Source organism: Glycine soja, chromosome 4 (assembly GCF_004193775.1).
Source record: "Glycine soja cultivar W05 chromosome 4, ASM419377v2, whole genome shotgun sequence".
NCBI classification, from domain to species: domain Eukaryota; kingdom Viridiplantae; phylum Streptophyta; class Magnoliopsida; order Fabales; family Fabaceae; genus Glycine; species Glycine soja.
In genome coordinates this window covers 19425150-19446990 of record NC_041005.1, presented here as the reverse complement: position 1 = coordinate 19446990, position 21841 = coordinate 19425150, and the positions used below count along the sequence as shown (strand labels likewise).

Genomic DNA, 21841 nt, shown 5'->3' with positions numbered 1-21841 from the left:
CTTTACGATACCCAAAGGATGTCACTGCACCAGCACCAATTGCAAAGGAACGCTTGACTTGAACAAAGGGTTCATCATCAAGCGGAATTTGAAAATGACGCAAAAACAGAGTAATCAAATGTAGATAAGGAAGAGGTGCATTGGCTCGTAATGCCTTATGCATTCGGTACCGAACCAAATGGGCCCAGTCGATCTGACGACCGGTAAGAAAAGCCCACATAAGAATCAAATCCTCCTCAGAGGCTTGTGCTAAATTTGAAGACCGAGGAAGCAAAATTCTAACAATGATATAATGCATGATGCGATTATCAAAAGTTAATGACCCGGCCAGCAATCTACCGGTCATTTCAGCTTGATCATTGCAGACCATGCGACGAGCATCATGACTCGAATAATCGAATTTCCAGTCATCAACAATGGTGCCCTCAAAAGGTGCACCTTGACTGGGTAAATGAGTCAAAGAAAAGAAAAGTGACTGATCAATGACCATAGAAGTACCATGCACCTCAGACATAATAATATCATCCTGAATTTTTAAATTGCAGTAGAAGACCTTTACAAGTTCAGGATAATATGACAATTTTAATGACATGAAATCAACAAGACCAGAATTTTGAAACACTTGATAGCAATCAAACGTTTCATCATTAAAGAACTCTACGTCTAGGTACTTAGGGTCTAAGATTATTCTAGAAGAAAACTGAGAAAGGTACCGTAGACGTTGATCATCGGATGAAAACAGTGTTGATGATCTTGGAGATGACAAAGAAGGAGGAATAGGTGCTGTGGGTGCTCCGGATGGGCCGTGACGGCGATGGGCAGCAGCGGTAGCGGTGGAGGATGATCCCTTTCTCTTCTTTGATGGCTCTGCAATTTGATGAAGTTTTTCTGGATTTTGATCGGTGGAAGTGAAAGAGGAGTAAAAAAGAGGAAGATTGGGCTTTACGGGACGTGATTTGGTGAAGAATTGAGTGAGAATCGAAGGTTTGAAGTTCTAGGTATGGAGGAAAACGTGGAGGATGCTTTGGCTGCGCAGCAGCTCTGATTTCGTGAGTATTTATAGAAGATGATGCATTGTAATCGATTACAGGTATTGGTAATCGATTACAGGCCCAATAAGCCTTCTGGTAATCGATTACAGGCTGCCTGTTCATGTGTAATCGATTACACTAGATGGTAATCGATTACCAGAGTCTATCCTAGGCTAGTTTCTTAAGAGAATATATATATTTATGCTCAAATACATCCTATATGACTAATTTTCACTAATAATACACTAAATTTAATCATTCAATTATTATATACACAAGAAATCATAAATTCTATCATAAAAACAAGAATTCAAACAAGATCAAACAAAATAATCTACAATCAAAAGGTAAGAGTAAATCAACCAATCAATCAACCAATCAATCCCTATTTTTCTAAATCTCTTACATCTAAGAGACCTAATTCTCTTCTAATAGAGAAGAACACTTCCTTGGGGAGAGGTTTAGTGAAAATATCAGCAAGTTGATTCTTAGTATCAACAAATTCTAATACACAATCTCCCTTTAGGACATGATCTCTAAGAAAGTGGTGTCTAATCTCTATATGTTTAGTTCTTGAATGTTGAACTGGGTTTTTGGATAGATTTATGGCACTAGTATTATCACACTTAATAGGTATGCGATCAAGAATGATGCCATAGTCAGATAATTGTTGCTTCATCCATAAAATCTGTGCACAACAACTACCGGCAGAGATATACTCCGCTTCAGCAGTAGATAAAGCAACACTGTTTTGTTTCTTACTATGCCATGAGACAAGAGCCGATCCAATAAATTGACAAGTTCCACTTGTACTTTTTCTATCAGTTTTAGATCCGGCAAAATCAGAATCAGAATATCCTATTAAGTTACATGTTGAATTCTTAGGATACCATAATCCTAAATTGATTGTTCCTAATAGATATCTCATGATTCTCTTTACTGCACTTAAATGTGACTGTTTGGGGTTGGATTGAAACCTAGCACACATGCATACACTAAACATAATATCAGGTCTACTAGCAGATAAATAAAGAAGAGATCCGATCATACCTCGATATTGTTTTATGTCTATAGACTGACCAGATTCATCTTTATCTAAGTAACAATTAGTGCTCATCGGTGTAGACATGTGTTTTGCACTATCCATCCCAAATCTTTTGATCAATTCCTTGCAGTATTTGGATTGATTGATGAATATACCTTCTTGCGTTTGCTTGATTTGTAATCCCAGAAAGTACTTTAGTTCTCCCATCATTGACATTTCAAATTCACTTTGCATATCAAGGGAAAACTCCTTGCACAATGAATCATTAGTGGATCCAAAAATTATATCATCAACATATATTTGAACCAACAAAATATCATTATGCTTTCTCTTTATGAACAATGTGGTATCCACTTTACCTCTGGAGAAATCTTTTTCTAGAAGAAAATTGCTTAAGCATTCATACCATGCCCTAGGGGCTTGTTTCAAACCATAAAGAGCCTTTTGTAATTTATAAACATGGTTTGGTTTATCAGGAATTTCAAAACCAGGGGGTTGTTCAACATATACCTCTTCTTGAATTAAACCATTTAGAAAGGCACTTTTAACATCCATTTGATAAAGTTTAAAGTTCATTATGGATGCATATGCCAAAAGCATTCTAATGGCTTCTAATCTTGCAACAGGAGCATATGTTTCTTCATAATCTATTCCCTCTTCTTGATTATACCCTTTTGCTACTAACCTGGCTTTATTTCTAATAATTATACCATGTTCATCTAATTTATTTCTAAAAACCCATTTTGTTCCTATGACAGGATAATTCTCAGGTTTTTCTACTAATTTCCACACCTTGTTTCTTTCAAATTGGTTTAGTTCTTCTTGCATGGCAATGATCCAATTATCATCTACTATGGCTTCTTTTATATTTTTAGGTTCAATCATGGATACAAAAGCCATATTATTGCATAAATCTTTAAGAGAATGTCTAGTTGTTACCCCTTTTGAGATATCACCAATAATGTTGTCGAGGGGATGATCTCTTGAAGCTTTCCATTCTCTTGGAAGTTCATCATTGGATTTGACTTCTTCTGGAGGATCTTCATTGTTTCCTTTATCATTTCCTTTGGAATTTTGTTCATGAATGTTCATATGTTCTAAAGAATCTGCAATGTCATCTAGCATATTCTTTCTTGACAATATAGAATTAGATTCATCAAAGGTAACATGAATGGATTCCTCGATATTCATAGTTCTCTTATTATATATCCTATATGCTTTGCTTTGTAATGAATATCCAAGAAAAATGCCTTCATCAGATTTTGCATCGAATTTTCCTAGATTATCTTTACCATTATTAAGTACAAAGCACTTGCAACCAAAAACATGTAGATGAGAGATATTAGGTTTTCTATCATTAAATAACTTATATGGGGTTTTCTTTAAAATAGGTCTTATCAAGGCCCTATTCATGATGTAACATGCAGTATTGACAGCTTCAGCCCAAAAATACTTTGGAAGAGAAGTATCATTTAATAAAGTTCTTGCAATTTCTTCCAATGACCTATTTTTCCTCTCAACAACTCCATTTTGTTGAGGGGTTCTTGGTGCAGAAAAATTATGTTCAATACCATGTTCATCACAAAACAATTCAAAATCTTTATTTTCAAATTCACCCCCATGATCACTTCTAATGGATGTAATCTTGAGATTTTTCTTGTTTTGTATGACTTTAGCAAGTTTTCTAAATGCTTGGAATGAATCACTTTTATGTGTAATAAATAATGTCCAAGTATATCTAGAGAAATCATCAACTATAACTAGAGCATAGTAGTTTCCTCCAAAACTCATGGTTCTAGATGGACCAAATAGATCCATATGCAATAACTGTAAGGGTCGAGTGGTTGAAACAACATTTTTAGGTTTGAATGAGACTCTAGTTTGTTTGCCCTTTTGACATGCATCACATAGTTTATCTTTTTCAAATTTCAATTTAGGCAAACCAACTACTAAATCTTTTGAAATTAATTTATTTAAGTGATCCATGTTTATGAGAGCAATTCTTTTATGCCATAACCATGGATCATCATCTTTACTAAGAAAGCAATGATTGTTTTCTTGTTTTATGCTTAAGTCTATCATGTAAACATTATTGACTCTATGTCCTACATGCTTTATATTAATGTCATGCTTATGTTCTATAAGACATTTCTGAGAATCAAATGATACTAGATAGCCTTTGTCGCATAATTGACTAACACTAAGCAGGCTGTGCTTAAGGCCTTCAACAAGTAGAACATTTTCAATGGAGTTTGAAGAATTTGTACCTATTTTACCCACTCCAAGAATTCTACCTTTGTTGTTGTCACCATATGTTACATGCCCGCTTTTCTTTGGAGATATATGTGTAAAATTTGATGCATCTCCAGTCATATGTTTTGAGCGTCCGCTATCTATGTACCACTTCTTTCTCAAAGAAACCTGCATAATCAAGTTTTTGACTTAGGTACCCAAATTTTATTGGGTCCTTGCATGTTAGTATAAACTGAGGATCCTTTTGGGACCCATATCATTTTAATGTTACTGTAATTTTTCTTGAAGTAGCAAGTTGATATGCCATGTCCTCTTCTTCCACAGTAAAAACAAGTGATAGAATTAGAATTGCATTTTTGTGTGGAAGTGGAAAAGTTTTTATGAACCTTTTGTTGTTTTTCAGATTTATACCCTAGTCCATTTTTATTAGACACATATCTTTGTTTACTTAATATAACATCTAAATTATTTCTACTATATGAAAAGTTTGCAAGTGAATTTTTCAACTCTTTAATTTCTTTTACATATTTATCACAACAACTACAAGAATCTGTTATTTTCTTGTCACTAATAGTGGAGATATTAACCTTTTCATTTGTTTTAGAGATTGAAACTTCATTTCTAAGAAGATCTAATTCTTTGTTTAATTTCGAAATTTCATTTTCTAAATTTGAAATTGTTTTCTTTGATGATGAAACTAATTTTGCAAGTTTAATTGATTCTTTATGCAAGTCAGCAAATGCATCTTGCAATTCATCAAAAGAAATAGATAAGTTGTTTGAAGATGTTACCTCTTCATCACTTTCGTAACTTTTGGCCATAAGGCAGAGATTTATCTCTTCATTTTCAGAATCTTCAGAGGATTCCAAATCATTTTCATCCCATGTGATGTATGCTTTCTTCAAATTCTTTTCACTATGATTTTTCTTTTCAGATTTTTCCATCTTTTTCTTGAAGATGGGACAATCAACCCTCAGATGTCCAGGTTGATTGCATTCAAAGCATTTTAGAGTAGAGGATGAATTTTCTGTCCTTCTCTTTGATTTAAAATTTGGTCGCCTCTGATTTCCTCTTACTTTAAGACACTTGTTGAATCTTTTTACAAAAAGACTTAGATCATCATCATCATCTGGATCATTATCCTGATCACTTTCTTCTTGAATTGAGGATGATGCTTTAAGAGAAATTCCTTTCTTTTTCTTGTCATTTTCTTCATTTTGGTGCAATCTCAATAGTTCCATCTCGTGTTCCCGCAGCTTTCCAAATAAAGTGGCAAGAGACATGTTAGACAAATCTCTTGATTCAGAAATGGCCGTTACTTTGGGTTTCCATTCTCTACTTAAACATCTTAACACCTTGTTTATAAGATCCTCATTTTGAAATTCTTTGCCTAAGGCTGCTAGATGATTTACTATATGTGTAAATCTCTTTTGCATACTCTGAATATTTTCATTTGCATTCATTCTAAATAATTCATACTCATGAGTTAGTGCATTTATCCTAGATCTTTTAACATCTGTAGTTCCTTCATGTGTTAATCGAAGAGTGTCCCACATTTCCTTAGCACTCTTACAATTTGAAACCCTGAAATATTCATCCATTCCTAGGGCAGATGTTATTATGTTTTTGGCTTTTAAGTTGTATTGTACTCGTTTTCTATCCTCTTCAGACCATCTATCTCTAGGTTTTTCTATGGTTATGCTTTCACTTGATGAACTACCATCTATTGAAACTCTTTCTACTGTGGTGGGTATATAAGGCCCTATTTCTATGGCTTCCCAGATATTTAGATCTATTGCCTCGATAAAAATTTGCATTCGGGTTTTCCAGTAGTGATAACCCTCTCCATTAAAGATTGGAGGTCTATTGATAGAATTCCCTTCTGGAAATAAGGAATTTGCTGAGGCCATCTTTTTCTTGAAGCTTCTAAACTTTATACAAGAATGAAGCTCTGATACCACTTGTTAGACAAGTGGCCTCAGATATCTTAAGAAAGGGGGGGGGGTTGAATTAAGATATTCCAAACTATTTCCCCTAATTAAAAATCTATTTCACTTTTTACTCAAGTTATGAATTCCCTTAATGACAATCTTCTTAAATATTAATTCAAATGAAACAATTTGAATATGAATATAAAGCAATAATAAATAAAGGAGATTAAGGGAAGAGAAAATGCAAACTCAGTTTTATACTGGTTCGGCCACACCCTTGTGCCTACGTCCAGTCCCCAAGCAACCCGCTTGAGAGTTCCACTATCTTGTAAATTCCTTTTACAAGTTCTAAACACACAAGGACAATCCTTCCTTTGTGTTTAGAATTCCTTTACAACAAGAGACTCACAGTCTCTTAATCCCTTAGAGAATGAGAAGAAGAAGAACAACAAATCTCTCTAGAAAGAGATAGATTTTACAGATTGAGCACTCAAATAATTCCTTAATGAATTGCAATTGAATTGGCCAAGGAATTCTTAAGAGGATAAAATGAATTTGCTCTTTGAGAGGATAAACACTTGTTATTCTTAAAATCTCTGAGCAATTTCGTGTTTAAGTCACATATATATAGACCATTGGTGGTCATGAATAAAGCCTTTGAAAAGTTGTGACTCTTGAAATTATTTTTCTGAAAATCCTGTCTGGTAATCGATTACAGTAATTGTGTAATCGATTACAGCTTTTAAAATTTGAATTAAAACGTTTACTAACTGCTGGTAATCGATTACCAAAATTGTGTAATCGATTACACAGTCTAAAATTTCGAATTCAAATTTTAGTAGCTGTTATAAAATATATTTGGCCACTGGTAATCGATTATATCCTCTGGTAATCGATTACCAGAGAGTAAAACCTTTGTAAAACACTTTTTAACTAAAAATACTTGGCCAAACCTTTTGCTAATTCAATTAGGAATTCCCTTCCTAATATACTAGTGATCATCTTGATGCTGTGACTTGTAATGTTGAAGTATCTTGAAGTATTGTCTTGAATTTAATCTTGAAAAGCCCATTTACATCATATCATCATGATCATCATCAAAACATCAAAAGCAATCGCATCTACACAGCCAATAACAAACCTTCTCCTTACCCACCACCCAGTTATCCACAAAGGCAATCCCTAAATCAACTACAAAGTCTGTCTACCGCACTTCCAATGACGAACACCACCTTTAGCACAAACCAAAACACTAACCAAGAAATGAATTTTGCAGCGAGAAAGCCTTAGAATTCACCCCAATTCCAGTGTCCTATGCTGACTTGCTCCCATATCTACTTGATAATTCAATGGTAGCCATAACCCTAGCCAAGGTTCATCAACCTCCATTTCTTCGAGAATACGACTCGAACGCAACGTGTGCTTGTCACGGAGAAGCCCTGAGGCGTTCCATTGAGCATTGTAGGGCTCTGAAGTGTAAGGTGCAAGGTCTAATTGATGCGGGCTGGCTAAAATTTGAGGAGAATCGCGTGTAAATACCGACATTGACAAAAGATGCCACACATGGGGCAATTTTGAAAGTTGTTGTTAGATGTCTCTAATGACTCATCATAATTTTCAAGTGCAAGCCATTGGTCTATTTGCTCAAGCGACCTGTGCTCTTGAGTTTGGACTTCCAAGACCGTTCAATCAGAGATTACTCGTCTTGCACGTTGGTGGGGGTGCCGTAAAACAACGAGTAAAGTTCAAAACAAATAAGTTTCAAAATAAAAAAAAAGGTTCAAAAAGAAAAAAAAAAGAAAAAAAAACATTTGATTGACTGTGTTTTCAAGATGTTCATATGACCTCATTCCGGAAAGTTTGTCTTTTTAGAGAGAAGTGAGTTATCAAGAATAGGATGTTGGACAAATGGCCTCAGTTACCTTAAGATAAAGAGGGGATTGAATTAAGATACGAAGACTATTCCCCAATTAAACTTTCACTCTCTCTTTTCGGATTAACAATGCACCCTTAAACATGAATTACTCAAAAGACAATTCAAAATAAACTTCTTTAAAGCAAAAGATAAATAGCAATAAATAAAAGAAGTTTAAGGGAAGAGAGGAATGCAAACTTGATTTATACTGGTTCGGCCACTTCCCGTGCCTACGTCCAGTCCTCAAGCAACCCACTTGAGATTTTCCACTCTCTTTGTAAAACTCCTTTTACAAAGTCTGAACCACATAGGGACAACCCTTCCCTTGTGTTCAAGAATCCTCTACAACAAGAGACCCATGGTCTCTTAATCCCTTTTCAGAAATAAGAAGAAAAGAAGAGGAGATCTCTCTTAAAAGAGATAGATTGTACAATGAAGATCAATCAAAATTCCGTATTGAATATACAAGTGGTTGACCAAGGAATCTTTTTGAGAGGATAAGACATTTCAGTTCAGAAAAACTCTTAATCTTTTGAGAGGATAAAACTGTTTGGGCAATGAAAACTCTCTTTAAAACATTTGAATGACCATTCATAAAACATTTGAATAGATGTGTCTCTTGGAAATTTTTCTGAAAATCCCCTCTGGTAATTGATTACAAGACTTGTGTAATCGATTACAGGCTTTAAAATTTGAATTAAAACGTTCAATAAATTGTTGGTAAGCAATTACCATCCATGCGTAATCAATTACACATTATAAATTTTGAATTCAAATTTCTAGTGACTGTGATAAACATTTTTAGCTGCTGGTAATCGATTACCAGAGAGAAAATCTCAATTTGAAATGATAGAATTCTTTGGTCAAACCTTTTGTATTTTCAATTTGGAAACTTCTTCCTAAAGATTCTAGAGATCAACTTGATCATATATCTTGATTTTCTTGGATTCTTGTCTTGAGTAAAACTTAGAAGCACTTGATCCTTTAGCATCATCAAGACATCAAAACAACTTGCTTCTACATAGGAGTCATTTGACTTAATCCATCAACTGAAAAATCCTTCAACTATTTCTCGTCCTTGGAAAATTCTTTTTGCAAGAATCAACTGTTTCTTTCATTCTTCCTCACTACGAGGTTGTGAAAACAAGACAACAATTGGTACCTCTAAGCCCTACACTGGGGCAATGAAAGGCACCATGCAAAAACCTCAAGCGAACCTAGGGGCAGATTAGAAGTTTTCACCCAATAGGTTCCCAGCTATAAGGTCATGACGAAAGACAACAATTGGTACCTCTAAGCCCTACACTGGGGCAACGAAAGGCACCATGCAAAAACCTCAAACGAACCTAGGGGCAGATTAGAAGTTTTCACCCAATAGGTTCCCAGCTACAAGGTCATGACGAAAGATAACAATTGGTATCTCAAAGCCTTACACTGGGGCAATGAGGGGCATCATGCATGAGCCTCAAGTGAACATAAGGGCAGATCAAAAGTTCTCACCCGTCGATGTTTTTAAACAAGAAAAAAAGGAGACAAGCCCTGGAATTTCGATAGATTGATTAAACGTCAAACGGCTCCATTGCCGTTACTCCAAAATGGTCAAGTGACTAAATCAAACAGAATATACACTCTGAGGGAGTTCCCGGAGAGATTTGCAAAAGATAGGATGAGGTTGCATGAATTATCACCTTTTTCAAAAGGACAGTCAATCTGTGTTTTCCAAAAAAAATTAAATCAAAATCAAAATCACAAAATAGGGAAAGAATGTCATGAACATTGTACAACTTTCCATTGCATTGCATTGTTTCATATGAGGTCAGCATTACCAAATTTTACGACAAAGGTTGCATGCGTCTGCCTCCCTAAAAATCATGTTAACTACATAGATTTCCTACATCTCGTGTCCAATCTTGTTGGATGACCGGCCCTCTCGATGAGTCGATCTCTTGCTTTCTCATAAAGGTGGACCCTTGGGTACTAGTACCTATCACCTTTAGAGGACTATATGTCCTCACCATCAGAGGACTGCACATCCTTGCCTGCAGAGGGCTGCACGCCCTCGCCTTTAGAGGGCTACGCGTCCTCATTTTCAGTGTACTCCATATCCACACCTTAGGAGAATATAAGGTCCTTTGCCCTTAGATGCTTAACCGAGACTTGCGCTCCCGGTTAAGGGGCTCGTAGTTTCCTTTTATCAGTTCCTGGGCCACCCCCTGATATTGGAGGGCGGCCAACTGTGTGAGCACATCCAGAGAGGGAGGCTATCACGCATCTACTATGCATACCAGGGCAAGATTTCACCCGTGCCGCAGCAAAGAGACGAGTGCGGATCATGCGCACCAACATGACCAGTCTTACGTGGATATGGATGACATTGCTATTTAGCAACATTCTGCCCAGCGACCACAATGCCAATCTCCCCCTGCAGATGTATCAGTTGGTCTGTGCCGTCATGACATAGGTAAGTATGCACATGGCTCAATTGATTTCTGATGTCATCTATTGTTTGCAGGGATCGCGCCCACAAGACGCCCAATGGACCCAAAGAAGTCCAACAGGGCCCTGGGGTTTCCAGCTCTGGTTACGGGCCTCTATCAGTCCTACAGGGTACCCGTTCCCCCAGCGAGGTCATGCCATCGTGACATAGATAAGTATACATATGGTTCAACTTATTTCTGATACCATCTATTGTTTGCAGGAATCGCACCCACAAAGACACCCAGTGGACCCGGAGAAGTCCAACAGGGCCCTGGGGTTTCCAGCTCTAGTTACGGGCCTTTGTAGTCCTACAGGGTACTCGTTCCCCCCGGCAAGGTCACACCATCATGACATAGGTAAGTATGCACATCGCTCAACTGATTTCTGATTTCATCTATTGTTTGCAGAGATCGTGCCCGCGAGACACCCAGTGGACCCGAAGAAGTCCAACAGGGTCTTGAAGTTTCCAAGCTCTAATTATGGGCCTCTGTCAGTTCTACGTAGTGCCTGTCGCCCCCAGCAAGATCATCAGGCCCCCTACTAATCGAGCTTTTATCAAGAAGTACTGCGTCCCCAGGCAGGCGCAGGGCGAAACACCACAGCAGCCCGGGGATGGCCGGCAGCGGGCGACAGACGTACCGCCATCACCTCTAGAGTTCATCTCAACTCATCCACAAAAAGGTTAGAGCATTGCTTACAACCCATGGCCGACCAATAGCTGACCAAGTCCAAAGCCAAAGGTAAGCAAAGTACTAGGTCTGTGATCGACAAGCCATCACGCGTCCAGCTCAAGACGTTAAAGAAGCGCTACTAGGAGGCAACCTAGTACCTTTTAAATCTCTGCTTGTTATTTGATCACCTTTGTTTCTCAAGTCATAGCAGGACACACCTAGTTGCTCATGATCCTAGGAATTTAAATAAAACAAGCACAAGCTCGGAAGTTAGTCATACCTCACAAAATATATATATGTATGTTTAGGTAGAAAGATACCTTAGATATGCATGTATGTAGCAAAAATACTTCACAAAACATATATATGTATGTTTAGGTAGCAAGATACCTTGAATATGCATGTATATAGCAAAAATATTATACATATGTTTAGGTAGCAAAATACCTCATGAAAAAAAAGAGCGAGCAAGAAAAGAATAAGAAAAAAATAGAAAGAAAAATAATAAAAAAATATAATAATAATAATAAGTTGTCTAGCTAAAAAACAACATGCTTGTGAAAAGAGATAATTTCCAACTTTTCTTTGAAAGATTTTACTGATCTTAACCAGTTTTTGAAAAAAAATGTGTGTACACATTTGAAGGGTAAATGCTGTGAAAAGTTTTTCGAACACCCAAGATAGACTCGGATGAATGCACAAATTGATAGAAGAACGTATTTTGGAAATACTGGGTTGACTTAAAATAGGGAAAATGAATCCTGAGCCCTAGTGTCACATGACCATAAAAAACTTGATGCTTGAGTGTCCACATAGGTGCATGCATGACCAGTTTTGCATAAAATTTCCTAATCATCATTGTTGCATGTGTATCATGGAAATAATGTAGGACATCCCCTTTATCCCCGAACCGCTAGCAAAACCCTGACCTATATCATGACCAGTCGTTCTACAAGCCTTGAGCCAGAATCCCAACTTACCATAAACCTTGACCTAGGGTGAGAATGTCGATCCTTGCCCTCGGGATAAAACAAATAAAAGAAAAAATTCTTGATCAAAAGAAAGCAAAAAAAAGAAAAATTCCCAATGAAAGAGTGGGAGAAAGCAAAAAAAAAAAAAAAAGAAAAAAAAAGAAGAAAAAAAGAGAAAGGAAAATTCTCGATCAAGGATCGGAAGAAAATAGAAGAAACATGCAGAAAGGTCTTTAGACCAGACAATATTTGAACAATATAGAATTGTCACAAAAAAAAACAAGAAAAAGGAAACCACGACCTAAAGTGGTCCTCTCCCTTTGATTGCCAACCCAAATCCTGTGCGTTAGCGACTTTCTCGCCCCGCACTAAACAAAAACAGAAAAGGAAAAGGCAAAAACACTCAAAGCCAAATTCCCCACCTAAAAACCATTCCCAAAATAAGTCCTATTGATCCATGATCACGCATGTAATCTTTGATTTGATAGGAAATGATTTGCAAAATCAAGTCATGACATATCTATGGTTCGGAATTAGGATAAAACACTTACCTGTGTGAGATTGATACACTTTGAGTGATTTTCTCCTATCTTTGTTGGACCCGGTGTTTCCTCTAAATGGTCATTTAGAAACGAAATGCTAACATCCAAAATCTCATTTATGGTTATGAGAAAATTTCATCAGCATACTCTCCTTCCCCGATAGACACATTGTTTTTCATCCAAAAGGCATATGTTGCTCTGATCAGTTGGAAGTTTTGTCTCTTTACTAAAGCATGTTCGCATTTTGGTAAAGAAAACACCGAGACTATTTTTTAGTCACAGTTATCAAGAACTACGTAGGTCTGAGTTCCTCATCACAAATTGAGGATACGTAGGAGCAAAAACCCTGCTTTTGTCGACCACCCCACTTTTTGTTACCGTGTCCCAAGAGACCGGTGGCATGCGGAGCCACATGACCGTGAGATCCCCAGATTCATGTTCTTTTATGTTTCATCCTTTATCATTTACATGACTTGAGGGACTAACGTTTGTTTTTTGATGTCGCGATTGTCATTTGTTTTGTGCATATATTTTGTTTGGACTATTGCGTTAGTGCTTACTTCGTTGTTGTCAATAGTGTTTGTTGAAATTCCGGAACCGTGTAGAGTTTTTCATTTAGGAACGTCGTCCTAAAAATAAAATGAACCAAAAATCCTAATAAAAAGAAAGAAGCGTTGTGAATAAAATGTCTGCGTATACAAAGAAAAAGGAAAGTGTGTATAAAAGGATTTTTTGTGTGTAAATGATGCGTGGAAAGAAATTCTTGTGTGTGTGAACAATGAGTGTATATAAAGAAACTTTTGTATGAACCATAGGTGTGCGTTGGAGAAAAACGAAAAAGAGCTTTGAATGTAAATAGGGTTTGACCATGTGACGTAAAGAGAAAGAGTTCCAATGCATGTACAGAAAGAGTTTGTTATGTACAAGAGTGTAGATATACGAAGAAAATTTCTTCATAGAGGATCATAGGTGTATAATTTTGTGAATATATAAAAATGAAACAAAAAGAAAAAAAAAAAAGAAAGACTGCAAAGGTCAACATGTTATAGTTAAGAAGTATAAATCATTCGTAAAGAGCAAACGTATCTTTTGGAAACAAGGGACTGACGCTAAGAGTTTATTTTCCTGAATAACCGAGATAAGAATGGATGAATTCATTGAACTGATGAAAGAACATAATTGGGAAACGTTGGGTCTATTTGTGTAAATTCCCAACCGTAGTATCACAATGCCATAAACGGGATGCTTGAGTGCCCACCTGGCTGTAGCCATGACTGATTTTGCACGTTGTTTTCAAATCATCATTGTCACGCGTGCCTTATGGAATAATACGGAAGTTCGGCCCGAGACCGACACCTTGACACCCAAATTTGTTTCGCCCCAGATATCAAGATTCGGTTCCCACGATAAAAGACCCCATTGAAACACAACCTTAGACCTTTTTGAACCTTGGCCTGTAAAAAAGGAATCCTCATTCCTTCCCCCGAAGCAAAGGACAGTGGAATCTCCTCAAGGGAGAGCGAATAGAATGCTAAAACCCGATTTCCCAAAGAAAGGGATGGGGTAGGAGAAGTGAAAAGAAAGAAAAGGAAGAAATGGAAAGAAAGAAAAAGAAAAAAATGAAAATAAAAAAAAGAAAAAAAAAGAAAGAAAAGGAAGGATTCCCGATCAAAGATCGAAAGGAAGTAAAAAGGGAAAAGAAGTAATTCTCGATCAATGAAAGAAAGAGAACGGAAGATCTTCAGACCAGATAAATTTTCGGCAAGGTAAGTGACTGCCGGCAAAGGAAAACCCATTTTTGGTGTCTCTTCCCTTCAGATTGCCATTCAAGGTCGTTCTCGACTGGCGATATCCCACCCCACATGAACAAAGAGGAAAAGACCGAAACACCCAGCGTCCTCTCCAAAAACACTACCCTCGAGAAAATCCTATTGATCCGTGATCGTACGTGTGATCTCTGATTCGATAGGAAATCGTGTACAAAATAAAGTCATGGTGTAGTTATGGTTTGGGAATAGGGTGAAACACTTAACTGTGTGAGTTTTATACACTATGAGTGATTTATTTTCAGCTTAGCCCGATGTTTCCCCTGCATGTTCATTTAAAAGCTAAAAGTTGACATCCTGCCCTTCATTCTCGGTTACAAGGAAGATTACCCTTAGCACAAGTATATTGTTTCTCTAAGATATGGTGCTCTCGCGAATGATTTATTTTTCTTTGCAAAAAGCATGTTTGCCTTTAGGTGGAAAAACCCGGTGGACCGTTCGGTCCTGCCAACAACCCTTTTTCGGAGCCACATGAATTGCGTTTTCGTTCATGTGTCCTCCACCTTCGAGTTTGGAGCCATGCATAGTGATTTCTTAGTGCAATTCTCCATTCTCAACCCTTTTTCGGAGCCCCATGAATTGCGTTTTCGTTCATGGATCCTCCACCCACGAGTTTGGAGCCATGCGTAGTGATTGCTTAGTGCAATTCTCCATTCTCAACCCTTTTTCGGAGCCTCATGAACTGTGTTTTCGTTCATGTGTCCTCCACCATCGAGTTTGGAGCCATGCGTAATGATTGCTTAGTGCAATTCTCCATTCTCAACCCTTTTTCGGAGTCCCATGAATTGCGTTTTCGTTCATGTGTCCTCCACCTTCGAGTTTGGAGCCATGAGTAGTGATTGCTTAGTGCAATTCTCCATTCTCAGCCCTTTTTCGGAGACCCATGAATTGTGTTTTCGTTCATGTGTCCTCCACCTTCGAGTTTGGAGCCATGCGTAGCGATTGCTTAGTGCAATTCTCCATTCTCAACCCTTTTTCGGAGCCCCATGAATTGCGATTTCGTTCATGTGTCCTCCACCTTCGAGTTTGGAGCCATGCGTAGTGATTGCTTAGTGCAATTCTCCATTCTCAACCCTTTTTCGGAGCCCCATCAATTATGTTTTCGTTCATGCGTCCTCCACCTTCGAGTTTGGAGCCATGCGTAGTGATTGCTTAGTGCAATTCTCCATTCTCAACCCTTTTTCGGAGCCCCATGAATTGCGCTTTTGTTCATGTGTCCTCCACCTTCGAGTTTGGAGCCATGCGTAGTGATTGCTTAGTGCAATTCTCCATTCTCAACCCTTTTTCGGAGTCCCATGAATTGCGTTTTCCTTCATGTGTCCTCCTCCTTCGATATTGGAGCCATGCGTAGTGATTGCTTAGTGCAATTCTCCATTCTCAGCCCTATTTCGGAGCCTCATGAATTGTGTTTTCGTTCATGTGTCCTCCACCTTCGAGTTTGGAGCCATGCGTAGTGATTGCTTAGTGCAATTCTCCATTCTCAACCCTTTTTCGGAGCCCCATGAATTGCGTTTTCATTCATGTGTTCTCCACCTTCGAGTTTGGAGCCATGCGTAGTGATTGCTTAGTACAATTCTCCATTCTCAACCCTTTTTCGGAGCCCCATGAATTGCGATTTCGTTCATGTGTCCTCCACCTTCGAGTTTGGAGCCATGCGTAGTGATTGCTTAGTGCAATTCTCCATTCTCAACCCTTTTTCGGAGCCTCATGAACTGTGTTTTCGTTCATGTGTCCTCCACCTTCGAGTTTGGAGCCATGCGTAATGATTGCTTAGTGCAATTCTCCATTCTCAGCCCTTTTTCGGAGCCCCATGAATTGCGTTTTCGTTCATGCGTCCTCCACCTTCGAGTTTGGAGCCATGCGTAGTGATTGCTTAGTGCAATTCTCCATTCTCAACCCTTTTTCGGAGCCTCATGAATTGCGTTTTCGTTCATGCGTCCTCCACCTTCGAGTTTGGAGCCATGCGTAGTGATTGCTTAGTGCAATTCTCCATTCTCAACCCTTTTTCGGAGCCTCATGAATTGTGTTTTTGTTCATGTGTCCTCCACCTTGGAGTTTGGAGCCATGCGTAGTGATTGCTTAGTGCAATTCTCCATTCTCAACCCTTTTTCGGAGCCTCATGAACTGTGTTTTCGTTCATGTGTCCTCCACTTTCGAGTTTGGAGCCATGCGTAGTGATTGCTTAGTGCAATTCTCCATTCTCAACCCTCTTTCAGAGCCCCATGAATTGCGTTTTCGTTCATGTGTCCTCCACCTTCGAGTTTGGAGCCATGCGTAGTGATTGCTTAGTGCAATTCTCCATTCTCAACCCTTTTTCGGAGCCTCATGAATTGTGTTTTTGTTCATGTGTCCTCCACCTTGGAGTTTGGAGCCATGCGTAGTGATTGCTTAGTGCAATTCTCCATTCTCAACCCTTTTTCGGAGCCTCATGAACTGTGTTTTCGTTCATGTGTCCTCCACTTTCGAGTTTGGAGCCATGCGTAGTGATTGCTTAGTGCAATTCTCCATTCTCAACCCTTTTTCGGAGCCCCATGAATTGCGTTTTCATTCATGTGTCCTCCACCTTCGAGTTTGGAGCCATGCGTAGTGATTGCTTAGTGCAATTCTCCATTCTCAACCCTCTTTCAGAGCCCCATGAATTGCGTTTTCGTTCATGTGTCCTCCACCTTCGAGTTTGGAGCCATGCGTAGTGATTGCTTAGTGCAATTCTCCATTCTCAACCCTTTTTCGGAGCCCCGTGAATTGCGTTTTCGTTCATGGATCCTCCACCCACGAGTTTGGAGCCATGCGTAGTGATTGCTTAGTGGAATTCTCCATTCTCAACCCTTTTTTCAGACCCCCATGAATTGCGTTTTCGTTCATGCGTCCTCCACCCACGAGTTTGGAGCCATGTGTAATGATTGCTGAGTGCAATCCTCCATTCTCCAGAGTTTTTCATCGTCAAGGGCGGATCCTCTTGACTGGGAATGTGATCTTTGTTTTGTTTCCGATTGTTTCTTTTTCCCAAAAGTGTATATGTATATTATGTTTGTTGTTCTTGTTGTTGTTTGTATTGTGTTGTGTAGAAAAGAAAAAAGAAGGAGTAGAGACGAGAGTTGTCATGGACTAATCAAGGAAAGGGCAAGACGAACGAAATCAGTGTCTTATCTTTGCTTTCCTCTTATCTCCGATAAAAGGTAAGTAAAGAGGGGCAACTGTCATACCCTAATTTCGTCCGGGGATTATTACTTGATGACATGCAACCTTTGGTTAGCCGCTTTGAGATTACTTGGCATCCTTTGTTGCACAATAAATGAAGTCCCGAGACGTGTCAGAAATCAAAAGAAGGCAGGCTTACGCGATCCGTGAAATTCCGTAATGTGGCGAAAATCGAAAAGAGGTGTTTTTGCGTAATCCGTGAGTTTCCGTAACTTCTTCGAAAGCTAAAAAAGACTAAATATATAATCCGTAAGGAATCGTAACCTTGCGGAAGGAAAATAAGTATCGTTACGAATTTCGTAAAGTTTCGTAACATTACGGAAAAAGAATTACCAAAAAAAAATAGAAGGGGGTGCATTTAGTAAAAAGGGGGGTACAAATAGCAATCTGGCCCACTTGGGCCTTCCAAATCCTTCCTCCAGAAGGCTGTTGCTTCTGGAGGAAGCAACCTTGCTCGCCTGGGCGAGCTGGGTGGCAAGCTCCTCCCCTATTTTGCTATAAATAGGGGGAGGAGTGAAGAAGAAAAGGGTTCAGCCTTCTTGGCATTTCGTATTCTCTTAAATTTGCTGAGGAAAATTATTTCCATGAAGAAAATCCAAGCCGAGGCGCTTCCGTAACGTTTCCGTGAGTAATTACGCGAAGATTCTCGACCGTTCTTCAACATTCATCGTTCGTTCTTCGTTTTCTTTAGTCTTCAACGGGTAAGTACCTCAAACCGAGCTTTTCAATTCATTCTATGTACCTGTGGTGGTCCACATTTTGTTTCATATATTTTTATTCTCGTTTTCATTCGCTTTTTATACCCCATTTTGACGTGCTTAAGCCATTTATTTAAGTCATTTCTCACTTAATCTAAAAATAAAATAAATTTCCACCGATCATTTGAATTGTATCATCCGTTAATTTTGGTTAAAATGAATTCCGACCGTTCGGTCGTGCCGTAACCAAGTTGGAAATCAAAAAAGAGGTAAAATAATAATATAATAATCAAAAAATACCTTTTAGTAAAATAAAACGAAAAATCAATCGGACGTTTTCTTTTTGGGATTTCTCGTTCTTAATTGAATTGACTAATAACTAAAGTGAAACTAAGGCTAAAATCAACTCGCCTAGTCAAGCTCGTCCACAAAAAATAGGATTTTGAAAGTTTATCATTTCAGTTTCTTACCAAGTAAAATGGATCATTTTTAAGGTCCAACGCCTTAAAATGATCACCTTTCAAAGTAAAAAGAATCACTTGATTCACGCATAAGAAAGAACTACGTAAGTCTGATTTCCTCTCCAAAGGAGGGTACGTAGGAGCAAAAGCCCCGCTTTTGTCGACCTCAAAAAATAAAAAGAAATAAAAGTTAAGGTAACACAATTTCCACAATTCTAAAAATAGGCTGTTGTCCTTAGACAAACGTGAGAGGTGCTAATACCTTCCTCAAGCGTAAATACAACTCCCGAACTTAGAATTTTCATTTTGACCGGTTTCCTTTGGTTTTTCCACAAATAAACGTTGGTGGCGACTCCGCGCATCTTTCCTCCTTTGGAAAGCGCACCCGTGAGCCTCGCCCTCGCTCGCCCGCAAAGGGCACATTGCGACAGTCTCATTGCGGCAGCTGTTATGTCCTGACTGTTATATATTTTAAGAATAATATCATTTTAATATATAAAAAATTTGAAGAGAAAGAAAATGTTAGAAACTATCAAATGTAAGTAGGCAAAATAAATGAGACTAAAATTGAGTTTTACGGTAGAGCAGTTTATATTTATAAATATGATTATTAAATTATAATAATGATGTAAAAATAGATAAATAAAGTTTATACCAAAAGCCTAGTAGCCAACATATACAGCAGCATTAACAATGTAGCAGTCATCGTTCTTTTCGGGGATTTCTTCAGTTGAGCACACAAGTCCACCATCCACTACTTCAAAGTTCATGATTTGTCCGCTGAAATTTTTAGTTTAAATACAACTTTTCAATAGCATGTTGTTTCTAAGTATATAACATGGAATAGGAATTTGAGAAGAAAAAAAATCTTATTTATTTGTGGGGCTTTTACTTACTATGGAAACACATACCTAATTTTATCCTTGTCCAAATTTTGTTGCAGAGGATGAGGCACCCCCAGTTTGACATGCAATTTCATGTGATCAGATGTAACACGAGGGATGTTACCTGCACCAAGTTAACTCGAATAAGGAGAATATGGATTTCACTTAAAATCCTTTTAAAAAAATTCATTTAATTGAAACAATAATATTGATTTGATCTAATGTATGAATGTCTGAATGGATAAATAATTAAAACCCAATTCAGAAATACCTTTACGGAAAGCTGGAATTGAATTGGCAGAAATTGCATCTCTGCATGGTCTCATTGCGGCAGTTGTCATGTCCTGACTGTTATATATTTTAAGAATAATATCATTTGAATATATAAAAAAATTGAAGAGAAAAAAAATGTTAGAAACTATCAAATGTAAGTAGGCAAAATAAATGACTAAAATTGAGTTTTACGGTAGAGCAGCAATTTTGTTAATTCTCATATTTATATTTCATTAAAAAATTATAGATTTTGGTCTTCACTATACTCACTAAACTTTATGCTCTAGAAGACTAAAATAATAAAATAGAATACCCATGAAGGTCATAGCCAACACCCATTTCAACAAACAAAAGCTTCATATCTTGTAATGAGCTTCCCTTCAATGCAAAGCAGGGGTCTGGTCTCAAGCTGAACACAGGTAATTGATTATTATGTCTTTATACTTTTTCAAGCAAAATTTTCAAAACAAACCCTCAAAATCTGAGAAATCCCAAACACAATCCAAACCATACCAGACCGAAAACCCCAATAAAAAATGCAGAACACTAAGAAATTAAAAACAAAGAAAGGATTTTTTTTCTTATAAAAAAATGAAAGAAACCCAGAAAAGTGACTCACCCTCAGCCTCACCAAAACCCTAATTTGTTTCAATAACAAAAAAAAGAGGAGGCCAAGACGAATTAGAATCTAAGGGCAAAAGCACAAACCTGAAACAATTGAATCCAGCGCAGCAACAATAATAACACGAATTAGCAAACATTAGGGTTCAACACAAGACAACATAGGCATGAAATTAAAGGAGAAAAAAAACCGAATCAAAAGATGGAAATTACCGAAGTGAAGGTTGAGAAATTCGGCGCAATTGTCACGGTTGCGTTGAGTTGGAGAAAAGAGGGGAGAATGGAAGATTGGAGAGTGGTGAGATGAAGGCAAACTCAATCTCTATGTGGCACGCGTTTGAGATGAAGGCAAAGGAAAAATGCACGCGGCAACAAATGAAGCAATGCCAAAATACACACGTCAACAAATGAAGCAATTCCAAAATGACGTGGAACAACCAAAGACTGAAGCGGAAATGCCAAAAAAACTAAAAAATTGGACACATGTCACCACCTGAAACATGGGCACAATAGGCATTTCCATATACATCTCTTTTATAAGACTTAGTATAGATGTGGAAAAAGCCGTTACCGTGACTTACAGTAGGTTTCCAATTCTTTGAAAAGTGCGCCTGCATGTACGTAGTTTGTGGGATTCCTTTTCGAATTGCTATTTGCAAACCCCATTTTGCTATTCTCAATCCCACCTGCTCATTTTTTTTTTCGAATACTATTGTTAAACATGATTAAAGGATTGAAAGTTTATGTTCTACAATTAAATTAACGTGAATGCTTGGAAATTGTCAGTAGCAATAAATATCTATATGCTACACATTTGCTTGAACGTGTTTGAATACAAAAGGAAAATAAATGTGAATATTATTTTATTAGTTAAAATGTGAATGTATGGTGTTTATTTGGCCTAGAATGAAATTAATAAAATGGCTATGAATTGTTAATAGAAATAAGTATGTGCAGGTCATATATTTGATTGGAATTAAGTGTATGATAGATTTGTTAGTCACCAAAGTGGCCAAGTCTATAAGGTTATTTAATTCCAAATT

General features: G+C 37.7%; 1 protein-coding gene across 1 annotated transcript; it reads right to left on the bottom strand.

Annotated features, from left to right (window-relative positions):
• Window positions 1-19312: 19312 nt before the first annotated feature.
• On the bottom strand, window positions 19313-21139 carry LOC114409495. The gene is made up of 6 exons (XM_028372976.1): window positions 21012-21139; window positions 20491-20885; window positions 20176-20252; window positions 19932-20028; window positions 19676-19800; window positions 19313-19479 (listed from the first exon to the last, which is right to left on the bottom strand). The coding sequence occupies exons 2-5, from the start codon at window positions 20535-20537 to the stop codon at window positions 19683-19685; spliced, it is 339 nt and encodes a 112-aa protein (XP_028228777.1). The 5' UTR covers window positions 20538-20885; window positions 21012-21139; the 3' UTR covers window positions 19313-19479; window positions 19676-19682.
• Between the last annotated feature and the right edge of the window lie 702 nt (window positions 21140-21841).

Coding starts and splice junctions, on each gene's coding strand:
- LOC114409495 (XM_028372976.1), bottom strand. CDS start 20,537: ATGAAGCTTTTGTTTGTTGAAATGGGTGTTGGCTATGACCTTCATGG. Junction 20,253..20,490: donor GTTGGCTATGACCTTCATGG/GTATTCTATTTT, acceptor AATATATAACAG/TCAGGACATGACAACTGCCG. Junction 20,029..20,175: donor AATTCCAGCTTTCCGTAAAG/GTATTTCTGAAT, acceptor AACTTGGTGCAG/GTAACATCCCTCGTGTTACA.